The 23,178-nt window shown below is 51.0% G+C and overlaps 9 protein-coding genes across 9 annotated transcripts; 6 read left to right on the forward strand and 3 right to left on the reverse strand.

The window, feature by feature from the left end:
• Positions 1-68: 68 nt before the first annotated feature.
• On the reverse strand, positions 69-1,706 carry BBA_06196 (monooxygenase, FAD-binding protein; the record flags this gene model as incomplete). Its single annotated transcript, XM_008601293.1, has 1 exon — positions 69-1,706. The coding sequence occupies one exon, from the start codon at positions 1,704-1,706 to the stop codon at positions 69-71; it is 1,638 nt and encodes a 545-aa protein (XP_008599515.1).
• A 598-nt stretch (positions 1,707-2,304) lies between these two features.
• BBA_06197 (protein kinase domain-containing protein) lies at positions 2,305-3,213 on the reverse strand (the record flags this gene model as incomplete). The annotated part of the gene is made up of 1 exon (XM_008601294.1): positions 2,305-3,213. One exon carries the CDS (start codon positions 3,211-3,213, stop codon positions 2,305-2,307), a length of 909 nt encoding a protein of 302 aa, XP_008599516.1.
• Positions 3,214-7,083: 3,870 nt separating this feature from the next.
• Positions 7,084-7,656, forward strand: BBA_06198 (uncharacterized protein; the record flags this gene model as incomplete). Its single annotated transcript, XM_008601295.1, has 1 exon — positions 7,084-7,656. The coding sequence occupies one exon, from the start codon at positions 7,084-7,086 to the stop codon at positions 7,654-7,656; it is 573 nt and encodes a 190-aa protein (XP_008599517.1).
• Positions 7,657-9,203: 1,547 nt separating this feature from the next.
• On the forward strand, positions 9,204-10,547 carry BBA_06199 (amidohydrolase-like protein; the record flags this gene model as incomplete). Its single annotated transcript, XM_008601296.1, has 1 exon — positions 9,204-10,547. One exon carries the CDS (start codon positions 9,204-9,206, stop codon positions 10,545-10,547), a length of 1,344 nt encoding a protein of 447 aa, XP_008599518.1.
• Positions 10,548-11,128: 581 nt separating this feature from the next.
• On the forward strand, positions 11,129-13,584 carry BBA_06200 (C6 transcription factor (PrnA); the record flags this gene model as incomplete). The annotated part of the gene is made up of 6 exons (XM_008601297.1): positions 11,129-11,361; positions 11,416-11,687; positions 11,752-11,834; positions 11,904-12,484; positions 12,539-12,706; positions 12,762-13,584. 6 exons carry the CDS (start codon positions 11,129-11,131, stop codon positions 13,582-13,584), a joined length of 2,160 nt encoding a protein of 719 aa, XP_008599519.1.
• A 2,130-nt stretch (positions 13,585-15,714) lies between these two features.
• BBA_06201 (uncharacterized protein) lies at positions 15,715-15,925 on the forward strand (the record flags this gene model as incomplete). The annotated part of the gene is made up of 2 exons (XM_008601298.1): positions 15,715-15,775; positions 15,828-15,925. The coding sequence occupies 2 exons, from the start codon at positions 15,715-15,717 to the stop codon at positions 15,923-15,925; spliced, it is 159 nt and encodes a 52-aa protein (XP_008599520.1).
• A 1,010-nt stretch (positions 15,926-16,935) lies between these two features.
• Positions 16,936-17,858, forward strand: BBA_06202 (Glc8 protein; the record flags this gene model as incomplete). The annotated part of the gene is made up of 2 exons (XM_008601299.1): positions 16,936-17,002; positions 17,080-17,858. 2 exons carry the CDS (start codon positions 16,936-16,938, stop codon positions 17,856-17,858), a joined length of 846 nt encoding a protein of 281 aa, XP_008599521.1.
• Positions 17,859-18,086: 228 nt separating this feature from the next.
• BBA_06203 (uncharacterized protein) lies at positions 18,087-18,526 on the reverse strand (the record flags this gene model as incomplete). The annotated part of the gene is made up of 2 exons (XM_008601300.1): positions 18,087-18,280; positions 18,364-18,526. The coding sequence occupies 2 exons, from the start codon at positions 18,524-18,526 to the stop codon at positions 18,087-18,089; spliced, it is 357 nt and encodes a 118-aa protein (XP_008599522.1).
• Positions 18,527-18,771: 245 nt separating this feature from the next.
• On the forward strand, positions 18,772-22,665 carry BBA_06204 (ribosomal protein L27; the record flags this gene model as incomplete). Its single annotated transcript, XM_008601301.1, has 9 exons — positions 18,772-18,976; positions 19,069-19,622; positions 19,742-19,828; positions 19,923-19,945; positions 20,160-20,193; positions 20,223-20,553; positions 20,631-20,942; positions 21,009-22,304; positions 22,358-22,665. The coding sequence occupies 9 exons, from the start codon at positions 18,772-18,774 to the stop codon at positions 22,663-22,665; spliced, it is 3,150 nt and encodes a 1,049-aa protein (XP_008599523.1).
• Positions 22,666-23,178: the final 513 nt, after the last annotated feature.

Genomic DNA, 23,178 nt, shown 5'->3' on the forward strand with positions numbered 1-23,178 from the left:
TGTGTACCTTTGTCATGAAGGATTGCAAAGTGCTAGTGTACAAATACAATGATTCTGCCCCCCTTCCTTTACTTGAACGACAGACACATCTGTCGCTCTAAAAAGTACTGCTCGATATTTCTTGGATCAGCCTCGGCGTCGATAAGCGCAACATATGTATCGGGTCTCAGCAGATATGCAGCATCCTTTATAAACCCTGCCGATCCATACTCGGCCACCCACTCAAACACCGTCAGTCTCATGCCATTATTATCACCCTTGCACCACGCAACCAGCTGCTCGCTCGCCGTCCCATACACGTGAAGCTGCCATTCAATGTGTTGCAGCGAATCGTGATTGTCTTGCCCACCAATCTTGACCCAGGGAACGCGCTCGCCCGCTCTTATAGTACCGCCGCCGCCGGCCGCCGCACCGCCTCCCGCAAGCGCGGTGCCGGTATAGTCGAGCACAAACTGCGACAGACCACAAAATGCACGATGCCGAATAGCGCGAAAGCAAAAGAGAACCGGCATCACGTAAGCCACAAACGTGGACCGAATCAAGCCCGCCAGCCAGCCACGCTTCGTCATAAAGGTAAAGGCCCGGTCGGTGGTGTCGACGAGCGTCTTGGCAAACCTGCTGCGCTCTTCTTCGTACGTGTCCAGGAGGCTGTCGGGGGCGTTATTGTCGAGCACGGCGGCGATTTTCCACGCCAGGTTGACGGCGTCGCCGATGCCCGTGTTCATGCCCTGCCCGCCGGCCGGGCTGTGAATGTGCGCCGCGTCGCCGAGCAAGAATGCGCGACCTCTGCGGAAGTGGTCGGCGACGCGGTGGTGTGCCCGGTACGTGGTGAACCAGTTGACGTGTATGTTTTCGAGCTTCATCTGGTCGACGGCGCGGCCGCGCACATGCTCAAAGGTCGAGGCGTGGGGTGGTGGTGATGGTGGTGATGGTGGTGGTGGTGGTGTCGTCGAAGCAGGAGCAGGAGCAGCAGGGCTTGACTCGCTCGGCGGCGTGACAATGCCAATCAGCCGAGCGCACTGTTTCCCAGCGAGCGGGATTATGCCCAAAAAGTCGTGACTGTCGAGGCAGAGGTGTAATTCCCCGTTCATGGCCGGCCCCGTGGCTTCAATATCGGCCACGTAAAACACTTGCTCGTACGTGTCGCCCGGAAAGCCCATGCCAATAATACGTCGAACTGCCGAGTGCGCGCCATCGCACCCAGCTACATATCTCGCCTCGCAAATCTCCCTCTTTTCTCCCCCGTCGTCGTGGCCTTTTTGCAACACGGCCCTGACGGACGCCGCCTCGACGTCCTCGACAAAGCTCTCCAGACCGGTCCCGCGCTCCACCTCGACACCAAGCGCGGCAAGACGGTCAATGAGCAGCTGCTCGTGCTCATTCTGCGATAATATGGCGATGAAGGGAAAGGCCGTCATGCCGACGGCGACGTCTGCGAAGTCGAGTCTTGCGCGATGCGCGCCGCCGGCCCAGAGGTTCGGGCCGGTGAGGTGGGCCGAGCGCGCGGCAACGGCCTCGCCGACACCACCGCCGATTTGCGAGTATAGCTCGAGAGTGCGTGCTTGTACGGCGAGCGCGCGCGTCGTGGTGGCGAGTGTGGCGGCCTTGTCAATGATGCGCACCGCGACGCCGAGTTTGGTGAGCCAGATGGCGAGGGCGAGACCGGTTGGTCCGGCGCCGACGATGAGGACGTCGGTTATTGACATGCTGCTTTTTTGCGTCTGTAAAAGTAAAAAGAACTGACTAGTTGGTGGCAGTGTTGGTAAGTAGGTAGGCTCGTTCTGCGTGATGTAGTAAATAATTGCATTATGTGACGAAAAAAAAAAAAAGCGCGGTAATTTGCAGGGACCAAGACAACATTTATAGTCTTGGAATTTTGCGTCATGCGCGACAGCCAGGTTCTCGTATCGGTATATAAGCCGTGATAATCATCGGCGGGTCGGTCGCCGATGTGGTGGACCTCCGCGGAGAAGGCTGCGCCCGGGATGAGGCCGATCGGCCGGCGTCGTAGGCCGAGAATGGGAAAATGTGGGTATGAAAGTTGTGTTGCTTTTTGGATTTCCCCTTCAGTGGCTGAGGGCTTTCTAATTTCTAATGCTCTTTAGTAAAGACATCCAGAAAGGCTGAATTACCAATGCTGCATTCTCATTTTCGATTTTTACGGCGCAGCATGGCAACTCTATTAGACACACACAGCTGACAAAGGTGGGCACATGGTCAACGTCAAGTCTAGGGAGGTATAAAAGCTCGACTAAGCAAACACAAGCGCCCTTGCTCTAATGCTTCGCTCGTCGGCCAGCCTGCCTAGGCAGACACATCTCGAGGTGATTCATCACCTAAATCTGCCAATTTAGTACGCAATAATTCTTCACAAGTCCTCTTCATTCTAGTTTTATACTCATCATTAGCCGTGTCGGCCGTTGCCGCCGAACTGGCACCTTCAAGCGTCGCGCACTCCTTGGCCAGATCGGCCAAGGTCGCAAATTCACCCCACCAACAGCGACGCGTCAATACATCTAAGCGGGAGTCGGACAGTTCCGGAAACTCCATATTATCAAAGAGCTGATGGACTTCAGGGCCCAAGTCTTCGTATAGCTCAAGGCCACGCGTCATGTTGTAGAGGATCGAGCCGAATGAAAATTGCTCAGTTACAGCCCCGTAGAATCGGTGCTTTGAATGGGACCACGGTGGTGGAAGCCCAGGATCTCTATCGCCAATCTTGGCACAGCTGTCAAAATCGACCAGCTTCAGATGGTCGTTGTTGTCGCGATCGAGGAGGATATTTGACGGGCGCAAATCTCCCTGGACTAGTCCGAGGGATTCTAGCCAAGCGAGCGCGCTGGACAATTCCGCAGCCCACTGCTCAATCTTGGCCGTCGGCTCCAGACGCAAAACCTCAAAGCACTCAAGCGTCTTGGGATCTTGACGCCGATTGCTCCGCAGACGAAGATCAAGACAGTCCGGGAAAGACTGCATAAAGTGTGCGTAGGGGAGCCGGAGAAAGCTCTGGACAAAGTACGGGGGAGGGCTGCTTCGCTCAATCAGCTCGTACATTTCGTTTTCGCGGCGAAACTCGTCGTCCCGGCCCGTGCAGAGGTATTTGAGCGTGATGCCCGGCGCGACTTCGAAAACCCATCCCGTCGCGCCCTTGCCGATGAACTTGCATTCGTTAGTCAAGGAACGGGGAAGCACTTGATTCCAACCATCTGCCATGGTGGTGATTATTGGGGGGCGATGGATTTGGCCAACGTGGAACGGGTCATCTTGGGGAGCGAGAGGGGCAATGAGCTCACCTGACTAATCAGTCCTACGACCCCGTTGTCACACAAGGCTGCAGGTGCTACAATGTCGTTGCAAGGCGAGATTGGCACTGTTTAGTAGGTCAGTGGTAACAGCAGATATCATGTAAGGCAGAGCAAAGATATCTCTGCGGCGTGTCAACGTGGCCTTGCCCCGAGGTTCGATCAAGGCTAAAAGACGCGGTCAAAGTGGCGACGGTCCAAATCTCACCCAAAACCCCAGCTCATCAAGTCATTGTCGACACGAGAAAAAGAAAGAGGGCTGAGTGACTAGGGATTTTGTACATCAAGGGTTAGGGTTAGGGTTATTTACTCAGCCTCGTTCCACCTCGACACTAGGCAACAAGTCATACCACGTCTTCTAATACGCTGCTCTCGCACTCGCTCTCCTAATTGTCACATGCTAACTCCGCACTTGTTTCCAGAAGCAGAATCTGTACGGGTGTCGCGGCCGCCGCTTGCAGTCGTCGGGCTAATGTCAAACAGCGCTCCCCCCGGTCGCAGCAGATGCACATGGGGTTGTGAGCCCGTCGCCGAGAAGGAAGTCGAGCGGACAGACCGCCCTTGCCCCGCGAGATGCAGCCAGAGAGTGCCCATTGCCAATTGCACCACAGACGTCCAGGTGCCCGCTAACTAGTGCATCAGCAGTGCCGGGGCGCACACTCGAGCGAACGACCAAGTGCGACTCGGCGAACTGCAGCGCGTACCGCCGCTGCAACCCTTTTTTTTTTTTTTTTTTAGGAAAATAGGGCTCGAGGGCTCCCATTCTGGCATTTGCTGGAAAACAGTTGCCGAGCTCGTCTGCTCTGGTCAAGGGGTGTCATGCTGGTCGCTATGGCTACTCCCTCGACCCATAGCCTGCGACGAGTTTCCTTTTTTGTCTTTTTTCCCCTTCTCATCTCACCATCGTCGACATGTATAGGCAGCCTACAAATGTGAGCTGTCCGTATATCAGCAGGCCCATCTACGCAGAGGCCTAGCAGGTTGCGTTTGCACGCCCTCTTTTACCACTGATGCCGAGCAAAGCAGTCACCAGATGTCGTCTGCACAAGACACGCTCCGCCATCCCGTCATGGAGTGCTTGGCGAGGACGGGTGCATTAGGAACTAATAAGTTATGCAGCAGGCAGATATTTATCACATATACATCTTTCCAGCATCTTCAGCTCTGTGAAGAATATGGATTCGTCCACAATGGCATCGGCGTTAGTCAAAAGGTGTAAAGTATACCTCCAAGTACATCCTCATTTGTGACTATGCCTCACGAGGGTAGTATTCAACGCGGCAAGAGACATGGTCCGCTTACAATAGCGGCTTTCTTTAAGCATGAATTTGATGCAGGGTAGCATATAGTCTGGCCATCTAATCACGCCGTCGGCTTGATCACGCGCTTTGTATTGGGCTTGCCAAGCGCCACGACGCCCACAGGGTACCCCATCACACTGCCCATCTCATTAGCAATCAGTTGGGGCTGTCGAACACGGACACTCGCCCTCATTGCGACCCTTGTTTTGGATATAATAAGGATATAATAATAGTGTTGTGCATATTGAGGCACTTAATTCTCATTGGCTGGGAGCTAGGGAGGCCTCACTTTAATTTGATGATGGCTCTTGTGTGTGGCTGCCTCCACACAAACTGACTTGTAGTTGTAGGACAACAATCAACGACACGAATCAAGACCAATTGCCTTGGCGATAATCATCATTTGTTAAACCAACAAATAGCATTCCCTCAAATTACCAGTGGCCATGCGGCACCCCTTTGTCGCATTTGATCCGAGTCTGTGTTATGACCCGGTTCCCACCAACCAGGGCAACCTATTCATGACTATGCTGCGTCTCAGTTGTCAAATTGTCCAAAACTTAGTCATGCCAACGGCGCTGCGTTGGGTATGAGACGGCCCTTATGCCCTCACATGACGTGCCCGAAGCCGCGTGGCCGAGCGGTACACGCGGGTGTTGCGAGTCAGCTGCGCTTTTGTTGTCTACTACACAGTCTACACTACGACATTTATTACATGCGCATACCATCACTTTCGGGACATGTTGTCTGCTAGTCAGCAGTGGAATCACATGACCTGACTGACTTGATCGTGCGCCATAAAGCCTAGGAGATGAAAGCATGCGATTCGATCCTGACTCAAAGGCAGCAAGGGGCATTGTCGACTACCTTGATTATTCGACAGCCTCATGTGGACGTGTGATTACCTCTTGGGTAAAACTGCAAAACATACCACCAGTTCCATCCTAGTGACTTTCCAAGTTCAGTATATCTTTGGTCCTACACTCTGCTGGTCATTTAATTTGAGGGGTCATGATTCAAGAGAAACAACGTTGATGAGGTGGCCCAATAACCCTACATCCCTACACCTGTACACTTCTACAATCTATAACGAAGTGCCCCGCTAATCAGAGCCTTCATTATAGAAGCCAGCCGGTGAGTCGATTGTTACTCTCGCACAAACTTCCCGCCGAGGTTCCGATCCGAGCTCTGACAGACTGATACTAGCCCAATGACTCGATAAAATGTCTGCGTGGGAGCCCCGATGTGTTTTAACAGGTCATGGGGCTGATGCTCATCTGCCTATGTGTTTCATCTTTATTTCAATGTCGTTGTCTTGGTCTGAACATCTTCACCATGTTATAATATCCTGAAAAAAATTTAATTGTAGCACGGCTGAGCATGTCAGAGACCATCGCTGGCCCACGTGTCTAGCTGAAGAAGACGTTTCTTCGAATACTGGCTGAAAGTAATATCATTTGCTTTATTAGGGCAACAGCTCATGGACATGTACAAACGGTGAGGGAGAGATTGTTGTCACTCAACCCCATTCTCTCGTCTTCATGCCGAACAAAGCGGTGAAGAAGGTCAGGGCAGGACCCTCTGCCCTGTGGGATATAAAGGACGCTATAATGCGCAGAACGGCCTATATGAATGCTATATTATATATCAACGCTTAAAATACACTTGCTGGTTGCTATTGAATATATCTCCATGACAACATTCAAAGTACCCACGCATGGGAAGCTATCTTACTTAGTGCCTGCTGGCTAATTAGCCCGTTAAGCCAGTCAGCCATTCAACCGACAAGAGCAATTGCAATCGTTGGGAAGCTTCGGCTTCGGGCAGGTCGGTTCACAAGGTGCCAATCTACGCTCGAGTCATGGCTGGCTGTGATATACCCCAATCGCCTATGATTGTGTCAGGCGGCTAAAGTGTCTAGAACGATAGATTTGCCAAGGCCATTGGAATATTCCAGGTTGCTCAACAAGGTGCCGGAACTCGCGTCGGAATAAACTCTTCAAGGCAGGGCTGGGCCTCCATATGCCTAACTTGTCAGTGAACTGCCTCCGTACCTTGTGCCCTGCCACCCAGTTGCTGACTCGATTTGCTGCTCACTTAGTGGGCGATGGTTAAGCAAATAGTTATCCATAGTAGTTTCGTGACGCATCTTTGTCTTGTAATATACTCGACATTTAGACTATTATTATAAGGTGCATAACAACGGCATAGCGGCATCTTCCATGTCATGGAGCTATCGGATTCGCCGGTGCTAAAGAGTCATTGGCGAAAAGTTATTTGGCTTTCTACATGGGCGGTTTATTGGGTTCAAATGCTACACTTGGTTTCTATATCAAGCCGTATAGATACCACCTAGATGAACGTACTCAGCGGCCTATTCCCAGGACAATCAAAAGAATCAGCCTCCAATCTTTCCATCTACGTTGCCTACATTTTGGGCATTACTTTCAAGCCAAACTCAGACACATCACTCTACCGCCATGCTCACCCTGTCCCTTCTACTCGGCGCCGCCGCTGGCGTCAATGCGTTGGCCGGTGGCGGAGTGACCGGAGTCACGCTCAGCGACGGATTACAACTCTGCCCAGACAACTGTCATCACAAAGGTGTCTTCCTTAGTGCGACTGGTTACTACTGCGCTATTGAAGAAATTATTCACAGAGTGCGCGACGACGGCACTGACGATCGCTGGTATCCATACGCGTGCCCCGGAGCAACACTGCCAGACGGCTACACCGAGCGCCCGCTCCGCGACGGAGAAAAACCGTCCGAATGCTGGACGACGACTTCAGAGCTTGGATGCCTTGCAACCACAAACCGTCGAGGCCACCCCAAGGTCATTAAGTGGTCAGAAGTTGTTGAGGAGCTCAAAAAGGCCAAGGCACAGAACGCGCAGAGCTCGCCCGAGAAGCCCTCTGCTGCTCCCGAGAAGCCTGTTAACTGCGCCGACGAGGGCTCCAAGGCTTTTCGAAAATGTCAAGAAGAGAAAGTGGAATCATTCAGCGAGTGCAACCAGCGAGGGATTGAAGCCATTGAGGCATGCAATCAGAAGTAACGTGCAGCAGGCAGGGACCATGGCTGTTTACAGCTCGAGACGTACTTGTTGACAAGTCTCGAGTAAGCTACACGCAATCAACTTGTTAGCTGTAAGCTATATCAAGATCAGCGGAGGATGTCACTGGTTTTCAACAATACAATGATCATTCCCGTACCCTAATCTATATATATACTATTAGGTAAATACATATTGTGCTTCATTCATGATTTGATTCTTCAAAGTGTGCCTAATCCTTCGGTTAACTCGCTATTGGGCTTACAGTTGGATGAGCGTTGTGGTGTTTTGCTTCATCCCGCGGGCGCTATCACCACTGTATAGTTGGGTAGTTTTGAAGAGTGGCTCCGCCAACGTGCGCTTTCGCTGGGTTATTGCTGCGGGGAGCATGTTTCTCCAAGGGTAACTAAGGGTTTTTAACAAATTTATAGTTGCATTGCAGAGTGCAAGTTGCCACTCGGCAAGAAAATTGGCGTGATTTATCTTTTTATAGTGATTTCGTACTATTGTAAGCATAACATCGACTAATGCCAAAGTCAAGGTAGTCAGTCAAGCAAGTGGGTTAGACAAGCAAGCCAACCACTTGGCACTGCCTTTGACGGACCAATTTGAGTGAGTGTAAACTTGTGGCTGCCGAGTGGCAGCAGAGCCTTATTTACCTAGTTAATATGCAATGCTGTGGTCAAACCGTCGAGACACTTGGCGCGTCGAATACTTTAGAGTCAAATAAAGCTGAATGCCATTAGAACAGCTCTTGCTTGCTAGGGGCTTTGCTGCTCGAGAGGCCGAGACGGTTTTAAAAAAAAAAAAAAAAAAAAAAAAAAAACCGTGGTAATCCGCCTGTAGAAACCCCGACTTGCCCATGGCACTGAATTCTATTTACGCCATGTCTTCCAGAACCCCTTTGCCCCCCTTTGAACTCTGGTCGAGTTTAATTGGTACAGCGCCTGTTGTCGTAGTAAAAATGCGGATCCACACCTTCATTGATGTGAATTAGGGTCTAAATAGGTATATTATATGCTGCGACTCTGCGGGTACAGGCGGCCCTGAGCCCCCGCGGGTACTTGTACCCGCCTACAACCCACTGTAGATCCATCCATCCATCCATCTATTTATTAGCAATGATATCACTGTGTTCAGAAACACCCACTTGCCGGGTACTTGTACCCGAGCGCTAATACTTTCATCTTTGCCCGAGATGCGATTGGCATTCGCATACATTTGAATGAGTATCATGTCAAATAAGCCGATTCAAAGTTTGTATCATCTCCATCAAACTAGTCGGGTACAAGTACCCAGAACAAAAAGCTTATTCTTCCTAGCCTGTGTACAGCCCGTTTGCAGAGCTTTTACATTCTACTTCTCGGTGACGGGCAACATCATGGGCCGCTCAACTTATATCAACCCCAATTCTTGCCTCAATTTTTATTTTCCATCCTACCCTAAATCTTTCCAAGCTTCAAACTCGGCACAACTGACAGTTCCTCCTCTCTTTGCCTCTGCTAACCTCGCTGCCAATTCTTGAACGGCTCCGTTGTCATCTTTTCACCATGACGGAAAAGACCAGCCCTGCTGCATTGTCAAACGAGGTGACCATTCCTTGGACACTTCCTCCTCCACCCAGATACATACTGACGGGCGCCAATCTCATTGATCCCGTCCAAGGCAAGGTAGTGAAGAATGCGACGGTGCATCTTCACAACGGCCTGGTCAAGTCTGTCAATGGCGATCCCAGTGAATGGGAGAGCGATTCTTCCGCGACAAAGATCGATCTGGGGGGGAAATTCGTGTGTCCTGGTTTGATCGATTGCCATGTTCACCTCGTGGCGGTTCCCGGAAAGGGGGGGCTGGAAGCGGTCAAGGATATGAACATGTCTGCTTCACTCTTGCGCCAACCACAGGTATGCAGATCCATGTTGGAGAGGGGCTTCACCACCGTGAGGGATTGCGGAGGCGCCTTGTATCCGTTGAAACAGGCCATTGAGGAGAATGTGCATCCAGGGCCACGACTGTTCATTGCCGGCCACGCATTGTCCCAGACGGGCGGTCACGGAGACATGAGGGGGATCTCGGATGAACACGAATGTTGCGGCGGAACAACGGAGGGCGTGGGGCGGGTGATTGACGGCGTACCTGATTGCCTCAAGTACGCCAGAGAGGAAATTCGCCAAGGAGCAGACTTCATCAAGATCATGGGTGGCGGAGGGGTGGCCAGTCCGACAGACAAGATTGAAAACATTCAGTTTTCAGACGAGGAAATCCGCGCCATTGTCACCGTCGCAACAAATGCAGGCACTTATGTGACCACGCATGCCTACACGCCCAGGGCCATTCAGCAAGCCATCTCACAAGGCGTCATGGGCGTCGAGCACGGCAACCTGATTGACGAAAAGACTGCGCAACTCATGGCCGAGAAGGGCGCCTTTCTCACACCCACCCTCATCACCTACGCCACCATGGGAGAATACGACGGTTTCCTACCACCAGCCTCTGCAAAGAAAAACAAGGAGGTGTTGGACAAGGGGCTGCAAGCCATCAAGATTGCCGCCGAAGCCGGTGTGACCATTTGCTTCGGAACAGATCTACTCGGCGAGCTGCACTTTGCGCAGCCCCGAGAATTCGGACTGCGCAGCCAGGTCCAGAGTGCGCTGCAGATTCTGCAGAGCGCGACCATTAATGCGGCCCGCATGCTCCGACAGGACAGCTTTTTGGGCCAGGTCTCCCCAGACTTTGCGGCTGATTTGCTGATTCTCAACAAGAACCCCCTGGAAGACATTACCATTCTGGACGAGCCAGACAAGCACGTGCTGGCAACAATCAAGGCGGGACGCGTTCACGCTTCGAGGTGGTCAAAGATGGCGACTGATTTGCACCGACTTGATAACATTGCTTAGTTTTTACAGTGTACAAAAGACAAAAAAAAGCCCAAGTTGGCACCCAGAAATTCTTGGCTGTTTTTTTGCATAGTATAAAGCTTCGCGGTTACTTGTTCAGACATTGAGTGTTTTTTTTTTTTTTTTTTCTTTTTTTGAGGCGCGAGGGCTGTTTTGGTCATTAATGCAAGACCTCAAGATTCGCGTGGAAACCTGTTGTCAAGTCTACATTAAGCAGCTGCCGCATAAAACCTCTTAACAGAGGCCAATACTTGTTGCCACCCACTGTATGTCCCTTACTCAATACAAAATGTGGCTGACTTTCCCCAAATTCTCACGTGATTCGCACCCTTTGTTATGCCAGAACCTTATGCAGAACCTGCATACTTAAAGTTCACGTAATGCCCTGTTCAAATCCCAATTCCACTAACTAGTACTCTGTGTTCCCCTTATATATCAAATGATTGTTATCAACTCCCAATCTCCAATCTGCTCTTGTGGCAGACTCCTTGGAAAAATTCACCATCGTCCACCACGCAGTGGTAGAGAACTGACTGAGTTGGACATCACCCTGCTCTTGAACAAAATTGCCCGAGTACACCATGTCTTTTGCACCTGCGCGCCCATCAAAGAGGTACCGCCCACATGTACCTCTCGATAGACGCAAAAGGGCTGCGCAAGCATGCATCTCCTGCCGAGACGGAAAGAAGAAGTGCGTCATGACTGCGGCAAATCAGTGCCGAACCTGTACTCTCGCCGGCCGGACCTGCGTTTTTCGGCCCATCTCCGAACCGCAGAGTAACACTCTTTCACGAGACTTGCCAAAAGGAAACATGTAGGTACTTTGCGATGCTTGTTACATGCCGTCCGCTAATCTACCAACGGGTAGCCCGAGTAGCCCGGGTAGCCTGGATTGGGCGACAATTGCCATGAATGTCTCCCGGGGCTTCCATGAAAAATTCCCTAGAGTAAACCTGGATGACGAGCAATTTCAAATCATCGCACAGCTCTCTATGGAGGCTATATATAAGAACCAGAACGAGCTCGTGACTGAGAAGGGAGGTCACGGCGGGGAGCCATCCGCGTCTTCCCAACAAACCTCTTTGCCTATTATTGACAGTGAGACTCAAAATGTTGAACCACCAGCCGCAAAAGTGATTGGTACGTATAGAGTGTACTGTAGTTTTTTTTTTTTGTTTTTGCCTTCGCTAACGCTGATAAAAAGAGAACCTTATTTCGGCATCCCATGCCAGATTTCTAGAGGCCATCTCTGATGTGATTCCACCCATCAAAGATCAACCCCACGATGTAAGTAATCATCTGCTGAGTCAAGAGCTCAAGGCTGGCCCCAGAAGCTCAACTGACTCTTGTCTAAAGAATTATAACCAGATAGGCAGCCTAGCCTCGGAGAAAACCGCCATGGTGCTACACAAGGCTATCGACCACCTTCCGTCTTTCGAGGATGCTAAAGTTCTTATTGATACATTCTTCACATTTGTCGAATCAAATTGGTACTATCTTGATGAAGAGTGGTTCCGAGACCTTTTTACAGACGTTTATCAGGGCAATATTGCTGCACCGCAGCCGCGGCAATGCACCATCGTCTGCCTTGTTTTCCTCGTATTGGCTCTTGGGAGCTCATTCAAGCATCTTTCTGAAACGGACAAGTTGCTTGCTATTAATGGCGAGATTCCAGGCAGTTTTTACTTTGCGCAGGCCATGGAATTGATTCAAAAGGTAATCGCTGCAAACACAATCGAAAGCACGATATGCTGTCTATTGACATCATTCTACCTCCTTGCAACTGAGGATATTTCTCACCATCATGTATACCTGGGACTGGCCTTGAATCTGGCAGTCGTTCAATCATTACATTGCGAAGGAACACGCAACGACGAAACGCCTCGAGAGCGCGAGATGAAAGTCCGACTGTTCTGGACTATCTACAGCATTGAACGGTAGGACCAGCAGAGAACAGGTTGGAAGATTCTTGACACTAAGCACGGTTTTAGTCAAACTTCTCGTATAATGGGGCTACCAATGCTACTACGACTTGACGACGTCGCTGCCTCCTTGCCACAAAAGAAATGGGACCTCGACAAAGACGATTTACATCGTATAGATCGATTTGTCGCATACATTCAACTGACTATATTGCTAGACGAGTTCACTGTTGCTGGGTATATAGGAGATTTATATCTAATTTGGAAAAAGACTGCTGACATAAAAACATAGTCCCATCGAACAAAGCTCTACAACATACAAATGGGCTTGCTCCAAGCAAGAATCATCGAGACTGTCGATTCCCGCGTATTTGGACGGAGTCCAGGAGTCATTATTTAGACCCCATGCGCACCTTAACATCTTATATAACTTGAATTGGGTGGCTATTGGCCGTGGAGCATTATTACGTCTCGTTCGGAGACAAATCCGTCCTTCGACTGCTGATACCATGAGTCTAGGAGATGATGGGACGCATCTCCGATCTCAGGAGCTGGCGCACCGATGTATAGAGGCGGCTAGAACAACCACTGATTGGATCGTTCAGTTGCAGAGCCGTAACCTTCTGGCCAAGTTCTCTTTTATGGACTTGCATGCATGCAGCTCAGCTGTCATTATTCTGCTTTTGAACGTTTTGCTTCACCCGGATAATCATCAGCTATTGGCTATCAGCCACGGCATAGACGCCCTACGTTTTATGGCCGGGGGCAGCATGTTGGCAACGAAGGCACTGCGACTCGCTGAACGCCTACAGCAAGGAGTCTATCAAGCTACTGGGCTGGCATACGAAGAGATTATTCCTAGCCGACCACCTTTGTTGACACCGACCATTGATCAACACTTTCCACATGAGAGTACTCTCGGAGCTGAGAGAAACGCTCTCTCCACTGCAGCTCTAGATGATGGTATGGATAATCACGTCGCCCCGAATGCTACTCCACTTGACTTGGACATATTTACCGATTTAGAAACATTTTTCCTCGATTGCTCTGAACAAAATCGCCACTTGTTCGGATTTGACGGCTTTGAATCCGCATTTGCCTCAGAGGGTGTCTAATGCAACATGGAGAGATTGAGACCAGTTTAGCAGAGATGCTTTCAATCGCAGTGGAGGCCTCTCGATTCTTGATAAACTAATATGATAAACTTTATTCCCTCTTACAAATGTAAACTAATCTTTTCTAATTCTAATATAGAACCGTAGGCATTATTCGCAGCCGGTATCATTGACATCGGCACCCTATCATCTATGCTGGAAAGAATCGGGGGAAATTTTTGGTGAGAGCAAAAGCAACCATAAAAAATACAGGTACCAGTTCTAATAAAATCTCGACCTCAAATCCAATTGGGAGAGGAAGCTGCCTAGAGGGTTTAATGATGTAGATAGTATCTATGCCAAGTCAGCGTGGCGGGCGTGCCTGCCAACAATTCGTCAACGTGATCGGGTGTCTTCCTGATTCGGTTCCACTTCCCAATAACCCGGTACAGAGAAGCTACTTATACCAAGTATTCCCAAGATCAAGACCTAGCGAATAACTCTGGGTATCAAAGCTGTATTTAGCTTTCGATTTCCTTGCCATGAAGCCAGAGTAAAAGGTATTGGGTGTCAATGCACGTTATAACCTTTGTCGCCCGAAGAATAAGATTAATGCCGGACCAGGTCTGGTTGGTGTAAGTCAGCCTTGGCGTCCAGAGGAGCCGCAATCGCGACTCCAACCACAACTCCTATCCTGTTCCGCAGCCCCGCACGTTCCAGGTTCTTCCTCGTGTGCTTTTTATGGAACTCTCTCCGGAATACTCTCTTTCTCTTTCCGCAAAAACTGCCGAAAGTTGGTCCTAGCTTGAATAATCCCGAACTGGGTGCGCAGACGTCCAACAGGTGGCGATCCCGTACTCGATCATTCGCATTCCACAGGGCAGAGGGACTGACTAGCTACGGCGATTCCACGTGCGTCAGTGCCGGTGCGTCGCGCTCCCACCATCGGCGAATCCCAGCGCTTGTACGGAGTATGGCGAGGACCCGAATCTGACACCACCCCCCTGTCTGTCACCCCATCTCGCTTGACAGATCATTTTTGGTCTCGCTGCTGTGCGCCGTATGCCAAGACGAAAACAATCTCGGAAAACCAAGGGAACGCTTGGACAGGCAATGGATGTAGACTAGGATGCAAATAAATATACAGCATCATGGACCTTGTTGGGGGCTGGTGGTGCGAAAGAGCTCTGGGGCGCTCATAACTTACATGGGCCACACGCTTGCGGTCAAACTGTGATGCACAGGTCCCGAGTTAGCCAATGGTTTCATTGAAAACTCAAGGGTTAAACTATTTAAGCGGGATGGTATCGTGGCGAAGCGAGCTTCTGAAACGACAGCAACAAGTCACTGCCAATCATTAAATCGCTATGTCCTAAATGTATGCCAAGACACAACTCGTATAAGAATGAGAAGGGCTCCGCTCGTTCCTCACTTTGCGTCAAAGCCTGGAGGTATAAGGACATGTGTCGATTGTATAATAAAACGCATAAACAGTCATTCTTCAATATTTTCATAGGGCTAGTGAATAGTAATCAAAGATTTATTGTCAATAAAGTGATCGCGCAGCCACCACGATGGGCTCGATAAGCTTATACGGCACCCACTGTAAAAGCGGGTGCGGGCACCGGAGCGGGCACCGGAGCGGGCCGGTTTTCAGCAGTATCAGGGCAGCAATTGCCGCCCAATTGCCAAATAGGTCCATGCAGCATCAAATGCCGGCATGACCGCGCGACTCGGTGTCTACCAAGGTTATTAGGCCATTATTACTGAAACGCTTACCTACCGACCTTCCGAAAGAGGTCACGAATCATGTCATTCGCCTCCTCGGGAACATCTAGATTTCATGGGCCAAGCATTGGCATGCAGTGCTCGGCAAAACCTTGAGGCTCCTATTCAAGATTCTCGGCATGTATAGGCTGTATGGCCAGGTCGACGCTTGCTGAATCTCGGCGGATCAGCAACTCTTTTACGCCTTCCGAGATCTTGGCGGCGATTCGGTCGAGTCATGCATAGGCCTGATGTTGTGTCTGAGAGACCAAACCTAGAGGTATATAAGCAGCTGCCTGTTCCGCGAAGAAGCCAGAATTTTGACTCGGTCTTTATCCAACACAATACACTCAGATCACTCAAAACTTACCTTCTATTTTCAAGATGCAATTCGCCACTTTGCTCATGTTTGTTTCGGCCGCTGCCGCCGCCGCCGTCCCCGTCGGTACGTTGGACACACTGGTTGAGGGACAGGACTCCAACTAATGAAAACACAGATGACAACGCCAAAGTTGACGGCCATGTTGCGCCTGCTCATGTTGAGAGAAGCCCTTGCTGGTGGGACGGAAAGTTGTGGCACGATTGCGCCAAATAGCTCGAGTTCATATAACTAGCTACCGCGCGTCAGTTACTTGTACTTGATGTCGCAGCTGATTTACGGCCGACTGAGTGATGTTGACAGGCATCTGCGATATATTAGACTTATTATAGTCTTTGTCAGAGCTTCTCTCGGGAACCCGATATATGAATCAATTGAGAATTGCTACGACCTCGAATCTTAGAAAGACGTAATTGAACTTACATGCTAACTGTATTTCTTCTCGTGGATTGCTTTTCTTCTCCCGCAATCCTTTCTGTCCTCATCTCTGGCATTTCTTATTTCTTTCCATCGTTTTTCTTATCTTGCTTGTCCCACACTATAAAATTTGATTTCATCACCTCCTTCCCGTTGGTTGACAAATGAATGTTGGTTTCCATTTATACTGCCCCTTCACAGCTCACACCCAGACTATTGGTAAGCTGCTACTCGACTCGTACTAGAGCGACTAATAAATTGGCAATTATGCATCCACTATTTATCATCAACTACGGAAAATGCGGGCACATGGTCCTGTGACTGAGAGTTGCTATTTAGTATTTGATGGTGTCCGCCGTTAGGTACCTCCCTTTATGCCTGGATTGAGGGCGAGGACAAGTACCTCCTCCACCATTGCCTTGCCCGCGTGCCCTGTGCGTCATCGCTCGGCCACATGGATTTGGTGGTGGCGGCCTACACCAATCCTGTCATATGGGTCCTGGCCAGTTGTAAAGAACTGAATCAGCCGATTCGCCCGAGACAACCAGCTCCTGCAATTGTGATTTACCGTATGTTTTGCCTCGACTGTTGTCGCTGCTGATTTCCGCCCAACCTACAGCGTCACCCCGCCATCTGAGAACCCTTCCAAACCCCGCTCAAACGGCCTAAAAAAACAAAACAGCCCAACCGCGCCGCCTTCCTTCATCTCACGCTGCCTGCTTTCTCGATATTCATCCCGTGTTCACCTATTAGCATTTTTACTTCTCCAAATTGGGTCTCTTCTGCCTCTGCGCAGACTTACATTAGACATGGCTTCCGCCGTCGACGACTCCCCCATTCATTCGCCGCCCGGCCCCGATGCGCCCCGGCCCAAAGGTAAGAGCGATAGAGAAACTTGGCTGGAACTCGATACTTGTCCCCAACGACGACCGATACTAACCCGGCCTCTTCAGGTATCCTTAAGCATTCCGGTACGCATCAGGCATCTTCGACCGATGAGACGCCCACCTCTAGACCTATTCGCCCGCGCGCCATGAGCAAGGAAATCACCCTCGAAAATACAAACTACAACGCTGGCCATCGCCGCTCGTCATCCACCGCCCGCATAACTGCCTCTCGTCGCCAGTCGGCCACCAACACCGAGTCGGCCGAGCCCTCACAGCGCCTTAAGTGGGATGAGGTCAACCTGTACCTGACGGAGCAGGAGCGCTCATCAACGATGAAGATTGACGAACCCAAGACGCCCTACGTGAAGCACTATGATCCCGCCGAAGATCCGTCCGACGACGAGTACCAAGGCGACAAGGCCGGCACACAGGGCGCCCAAGCTTCTCTGGAGAATGTTCAAGATGTCTCTAAAGCTCCACGCGCTCGCACTGAAGATGAAATTCCGGGTCTATCGCTGGGCGAACCAGAGGAAGATATTCCGGAAGCGCAAGGCTTCGAGCCGGGTCCATATTACTACGGCGATGATGCGACCTCGCCCAAAGCCCACTCGGAGAAGAGCGTGCATCTGGACGACGACACCCCCGAGGACGCGATGGAAGATGCCTCCCCAGAAGATGTCGAGAAACACCACAAGTTTGAAGAGCTCCGCAAGAAGCACTATGAGATGCACAACGTAGCATCGCTACTGGGCAACCCGGAATACCTCCCCGACGATGAAGACGAGGAGGAGGAGGAAGAAAAGGTGGTCCCTCCCGTTCCACGCATTCCCAATGGTCTTTCATAGTCGTTGGTTATGTAATTACCTTTTTTCAGTGTGCATCTTGGCGTTTTGCCTGTTTTGGGGCCTTGCCTTCTTGCTGTGTTATTGCCACAGATGGCCACTTCGGTGCCTATGTACCGCTACGTTCTAAACATGAAGTTTACGTGTGCTCATTAGCAATTGTAACAATTTTGATTACCATCAATTGTGATTGCGCCTCTAATGTATATAGTAGTAATTTGATGATTGTCTTCACAACAAGCCTTTGCGTGCCAATTCAACCTTTCGCGCCGCCTCGCCGTCCTTGAAGCCGCCTCTTGAGATGCAGAGTCGTTTGCCCTCGCCAATTTCGAATTTCTCCTCGTGTTTGTCCCAAATGCAGGGGCAGTGGTGTGGAAAATGTACGCACGCGAGCGAATCGGGGCATAGGTACTTGTCGCAGACGGCTACATAGCAAATTAGTAAAGAATTCGCCAAACGAGAACCTCAGAATTCAAAGTTTCAATATGCTACGAGAGTCGTGACTTACAGCCATCGTAGCGCGCGTGATATTGTGAAGCGTCACTCGGGTTGTTCTGTTGCTGGTGATGTTGACCATGATGCTGCTCCTGCTGGCCAAACATCTGGTCAAAGAAGCCAAACTGGGCGCTCGCCAGTGATAATAGCGACAAGAATGCTATCAGTAAGCGCATTGTGACAGACTGTCTTCAGTTGTTACTTGAAATCACAAAACAAAGATAATATGTGCAATAATTATTATGCAAAAGACGGCATTGTCACTGATGTGTTGCTGGCCACTTTGCATGGCGTATCGATAACTGTGCTGCATGACTAAGCCAGCCCAACTCCAAATTTGCGAATTCGCCTTGTCCAAGTCGAGCTTCAATCCGTGGACGCCCCCATAAAAGTCACTTCGTCAGCATCGATTGGCAGCGCAATGGCATTGCGGTTTCTCTCGGCCCAAAGGCCGTCGCTGACAGCGACTTCTACTTTGTCAAGACTGGCCGGCATTACGTTGCAGCCGCAACTCAGTCATGCCGTTGTCCTGGGCCAGAGATACGCCTCGGTCAAGGCGCAAGGAGCGTACAAGCAAAAACCGAAGCGAGGCATTCCCAAGAAGCTAGGAGCTAAGCGAACTGGAGGTACGTCAATTGGGACCCTATATAGATGCTATTGAAGCATCGAGAGCCTAGTGTGCCTCTCGGGACTGGAGAGACTAATTCTCCCCCGTCAGACCAATTCGTCATCCCTGGCAACATCATCTACAAGCAGCGCGGAACGCCCTGGTGGCCCGGCGAAAACTGCAACATGGGCCGCGACCACACTATCCATGCGACAGCGACGGGCTACGTCAAGTACTACCGCGATCCGGCCCGCCACCCCGACCGCAAATACATTGGCGTCGTCTTCGACAAGAAGGACACCCTACCGTATCCCGCGCACGCCGAGCGCAAGCGACGCCTCAATATGACGGCGCATCCGATTCGCGAGGCGCCTGTCAAGCCCGAGCTGTCGGCGTCGGGTATCCCCTTCGAGGTGACACGCGTGCAGGCCGGCGAGCCGGACCGCCTGCTCAAGCTGCGCGACGACTACAGCTACCGCGAGGACAACTGGCGCATCGGCCGGCTGGTCAAGACAACGGGACTGAAGCTCAAACGGTTCCGCACCCGAAAGCAGTACCTCCGCAACAGGCGCTGGCGCCGCGAGAGGGAGCTTGCGGGCCAGCGCCAGGCACAGACGAGACGCGCTGAACAGGGTGGCGATGCGTACAAACCGGGCAAGAAGGTGGTGAGTAAGAAGGCGGCGAAGAAGGCCAAGGCCAAGAAATGAGAAACATGTGTACAATAGAGAACGGTCCTGGGAGAGGACAGAGATCTGTATATTACCAAAATCTTGACTTTTTGCAGGACCACAGCGGATCTTCAGTAGGATGCGATTTTTTTCAACGCATGAATCTCGAAACTTCATTAGAGTCCCTGCTCAGAGATAATCATGTATGCATCAAATGTAAAGTTTTAATCAGCACAAGTTGGCCTGGATAATTTCCGTTCACGGTGGTAGTTAATTACTGTCTGGTTGTGGAGCCAGACTGCGCTGGCTTGTGCCCCATGGTGCGTGCTGTGACACTCCTTCACCCGTCCAAACGCGTCGCGCTTGCTCGTCTTTGTGTGCAGCACAAGTGACGGCCTCAATCGCAGCTAAGCGCACGTTCCTATTGTGTCAGGCGCTCATTCAACACATCCTTGCGTCAAGAAAGAAAGACCTTGTTCATTACCAAGGCATTTCACGCCACAACTAGTGGCTCAACACCTACCTACGAAACAGTCGGACTAGCCAACCCGGCACCTCGCCATCACCGGTATGTCTGTATGACGCCACGACGGCCAGCTTGATCGAATTGCACGGCCATTGACGATTGGCAAAATCATGCCATCACCGCAACCTTCCGGCTCGCGGGCCATGAGTCAGGTGCCGCTACCGGACCTGCGACCTGTCCCAAGGACGGTCAGCGAGGTGCCACTGCCTTCATATGTGCAGCCCGCAACCCCAGTGAGCCGTGCAAGCTCCAAGCTAATGTCGCTCAACTCGGCCATCATGGCTGCTCAGCGCGAGTGGGAGCAGAAAAAAGAGGTTCGTGGTCAGTCGAGTAGCAACAGCACCGACTCCGAGTCCAGCGACTCGACAGCTTCGGACAAGTCTAGCCCTGAATCAGCCAAAGGTGAGTGCTTGCGAGTGGCCATATGTACTCTGAGGGCTCTGGGAAAAGGAGCTTCTCCTATGACGATTCTGATCTAGATACAGAATTAGCCTTGACGGGCTTATCCGCGGTGCCCATCACCGGTGAAAAGCGTAGTCCCAGCAATGCAGCGCTTGACGCTTCATCAAGGCCCACAAAGCGCACGCTTTCCACATCAATCGAAGAACCACCAGGGCCTTCTTCATCCGTTAAGAATACCATTGAGAGATCAATTCAGCTTATACGCGACTTTGAAGTACGAACTCGCCCTCGGGATGTTGGGGAGCACCCCCGAGGCGCATGGCTAACGTTTAACCACAACGACGCCATCGCTACTCGTGCTGATGGAATGGCCTATGATTACTATCATGGTTTGTGCAATACCATATTTGCTCTTTGCTGAGCAATAAGCACGAAGCTAACAAGTGTCTGTGCAGCTTACAAGGGTAGGGTGGAAAGTATGAGCGGCGCCCTCATTCCAACAAACTATCGACTCCGCCTCTCATCCAAGTTCCCTTACGTCTGTCCAGACGTAGACTGCCGTAAATCTTTTGATAGTGCAAGGGCACTGGGGGGTCATTTTTCAGCAGCACATAAAGGTAGCGCGTATAACGATAATTGCGACGGCACGTTTACGAAAACCGGCACCTTTAAGAGAGTTCCCGGAGAGAGTTGGCGGGCTATTGTGGTATCTCGAGTCAGCGTGGACGGAAAAGACGAGGAGGGTGCGTATGCCGATAAAAAGCTGGAGCCGTTTACTCCGGCGCATGTGGCCTTGACGCACCCTGATCCCTTCACGTACGTCGGTCAATTCACTTCACGCGGGAAAGGCTACTTTGAGTGTTTACGCTCAGCACTCGTTCGAGAGCTCGCCCAGCTCCCAAAGCGACGTCATTTGCCCCAATCGTGGATCGACTTCTACAAGAAGAAGCCCGTGAGTATGACGATATTTAGCCTCGCACTCGCATACGTCACCGGAGTGGAAGTGTTTGGGAAGGACGCCTGCAACGCTTCGTTGGGCGACCCCGACCACAGGCTGTCAGACTGCTCCGTTGCTGTTCCGTTTGAGCTCTCCAGCAGGCTAAAGAATTTGCACTTCCCTGAGAATAGCTGCGTGGGCTGCTATTACGCTGCCGAGATCCATGAGCGGGCGAATTATTGCTCATGGGCGACTAGGTCACGGGATTTCCTCGACCGATACGCGAAACGTGTTGATGGGCTTGAAGAGTCATTGTCTTCATCATCATCAGAAGAAGATGGCTATGGTGCTCCATTCCGTCAGCCACGGGTTGCAGATGAAATTGCGCAAAGACGGCGGAATGCCAGAGCTGTTGAGGCCGTCATCAAAGCTGGAAAAGCAGACATTCTCGAGCTACCACCTCCGGATGCTAAATCTGCTGACTCAACCACGGCAAACAATAAAAGAAGGGTCAACATGATTCCGGCGCCACTGTCCTTGGAACAGCCACCGACTCGATTCGTCTATAGCCAGAGTCGCGCATTGACTGAGCCAAGGACGGTCCAAGGTGGACCTCGGCCGGCGGAGTCATATCAGCTTCCTCCGTCTGGCCGTACGTCGAGATCTGCAGCGGCATTGAGAATATCGAGAGACTCAATTTCTCCTGGGCCGCCCACTCGGCCTGGCCGCTCAGCCCAGGCTCCTCCGCCGCAGCTTGAGATGGAGAGCTGGGAGGTTGCACCCGGTCGAATAGTTGACGCAGCGCACGGCGAAAGTATGTTGGGCTCACGTCATCCCTCTATTTGTTACTAATCAGCTTTTTTCCAGACATTGCCTACTCCAATGCCTATCTTAATGGGCGCGAGCCGATTACAGTCTCCGAAGACGTTGCTTTTAATGTCATTACGATCAAACCGGGTGACAAGGCTCGGTGGGAGGCAGACGACTCGCAACTCCGGACTTGCTCTGTGGCATCGGGCAAGGTCGAGATGACGATAGGGGCCAAAAGATTTGGCACAGGACCCAACAGCCTCTTCATCATCCGGCCCGGCGAGACGTGTGTCGCGACTAACAAGCTATACATTGATGCAACAATTCACTGCACGACAGTGAAAAGCTACTCGCTCTTGTCTTGAGCAGTTCATCCACCCTTCAAGTTTTGTATCAACAGCATTTATTTTTTTTCTTCTTTTGGTAGTTTTCCTTTCGCTTTCCTCGGCGCGTTTTATCTGGGATCTTTAGGAGCATCCATCTTACATCGTTATTTGGGCCATGCGACAAGAGCACATGCACAGAACGATGGGGTATTACTGACGCAACTTGACGCTTGTGGTTCCTTTCGAAATTTATACATAACCTCAATATTCTTTGCTAAATTAACGAAGATATTCTTACTCACGCTCCTCGAACTTTTCGGCAGCCGCACACCATTTCCGATGTGGCGTCTGCAGCTAGCTCCATGACATTTAGCGGTTGCAACCATGTGAACGAGTCACGTACAACCTAACTAACTAGTGGTGTCGGTGGGCAGGGTTGGCACACATTTACATGGCAACCTGTTTGAGGAGCCATGTACTAACCCTTTGAATACAGGGATGGAATAGACGTCACGCAACTCAAGACCCGACCGACATGACGTCTGAAACACT

The sequence above is a fragment of the Beauveria bassiana genome (assembly GCF_000280675.1).
Source record: "Beauveria bassiana ARSEF 2860 unplaced genomic scaffold BBA_S00017, whole genome shotgun sequence".
In the NCBI taxonomy this organism is placed as follows: domain Eukaryota; kingdom Fungi; phylum Ascomycota; class Sordariomycetes; order Hypocreales; family Cordycipitaceae; genus Beauveria; species Beauveria bassiana.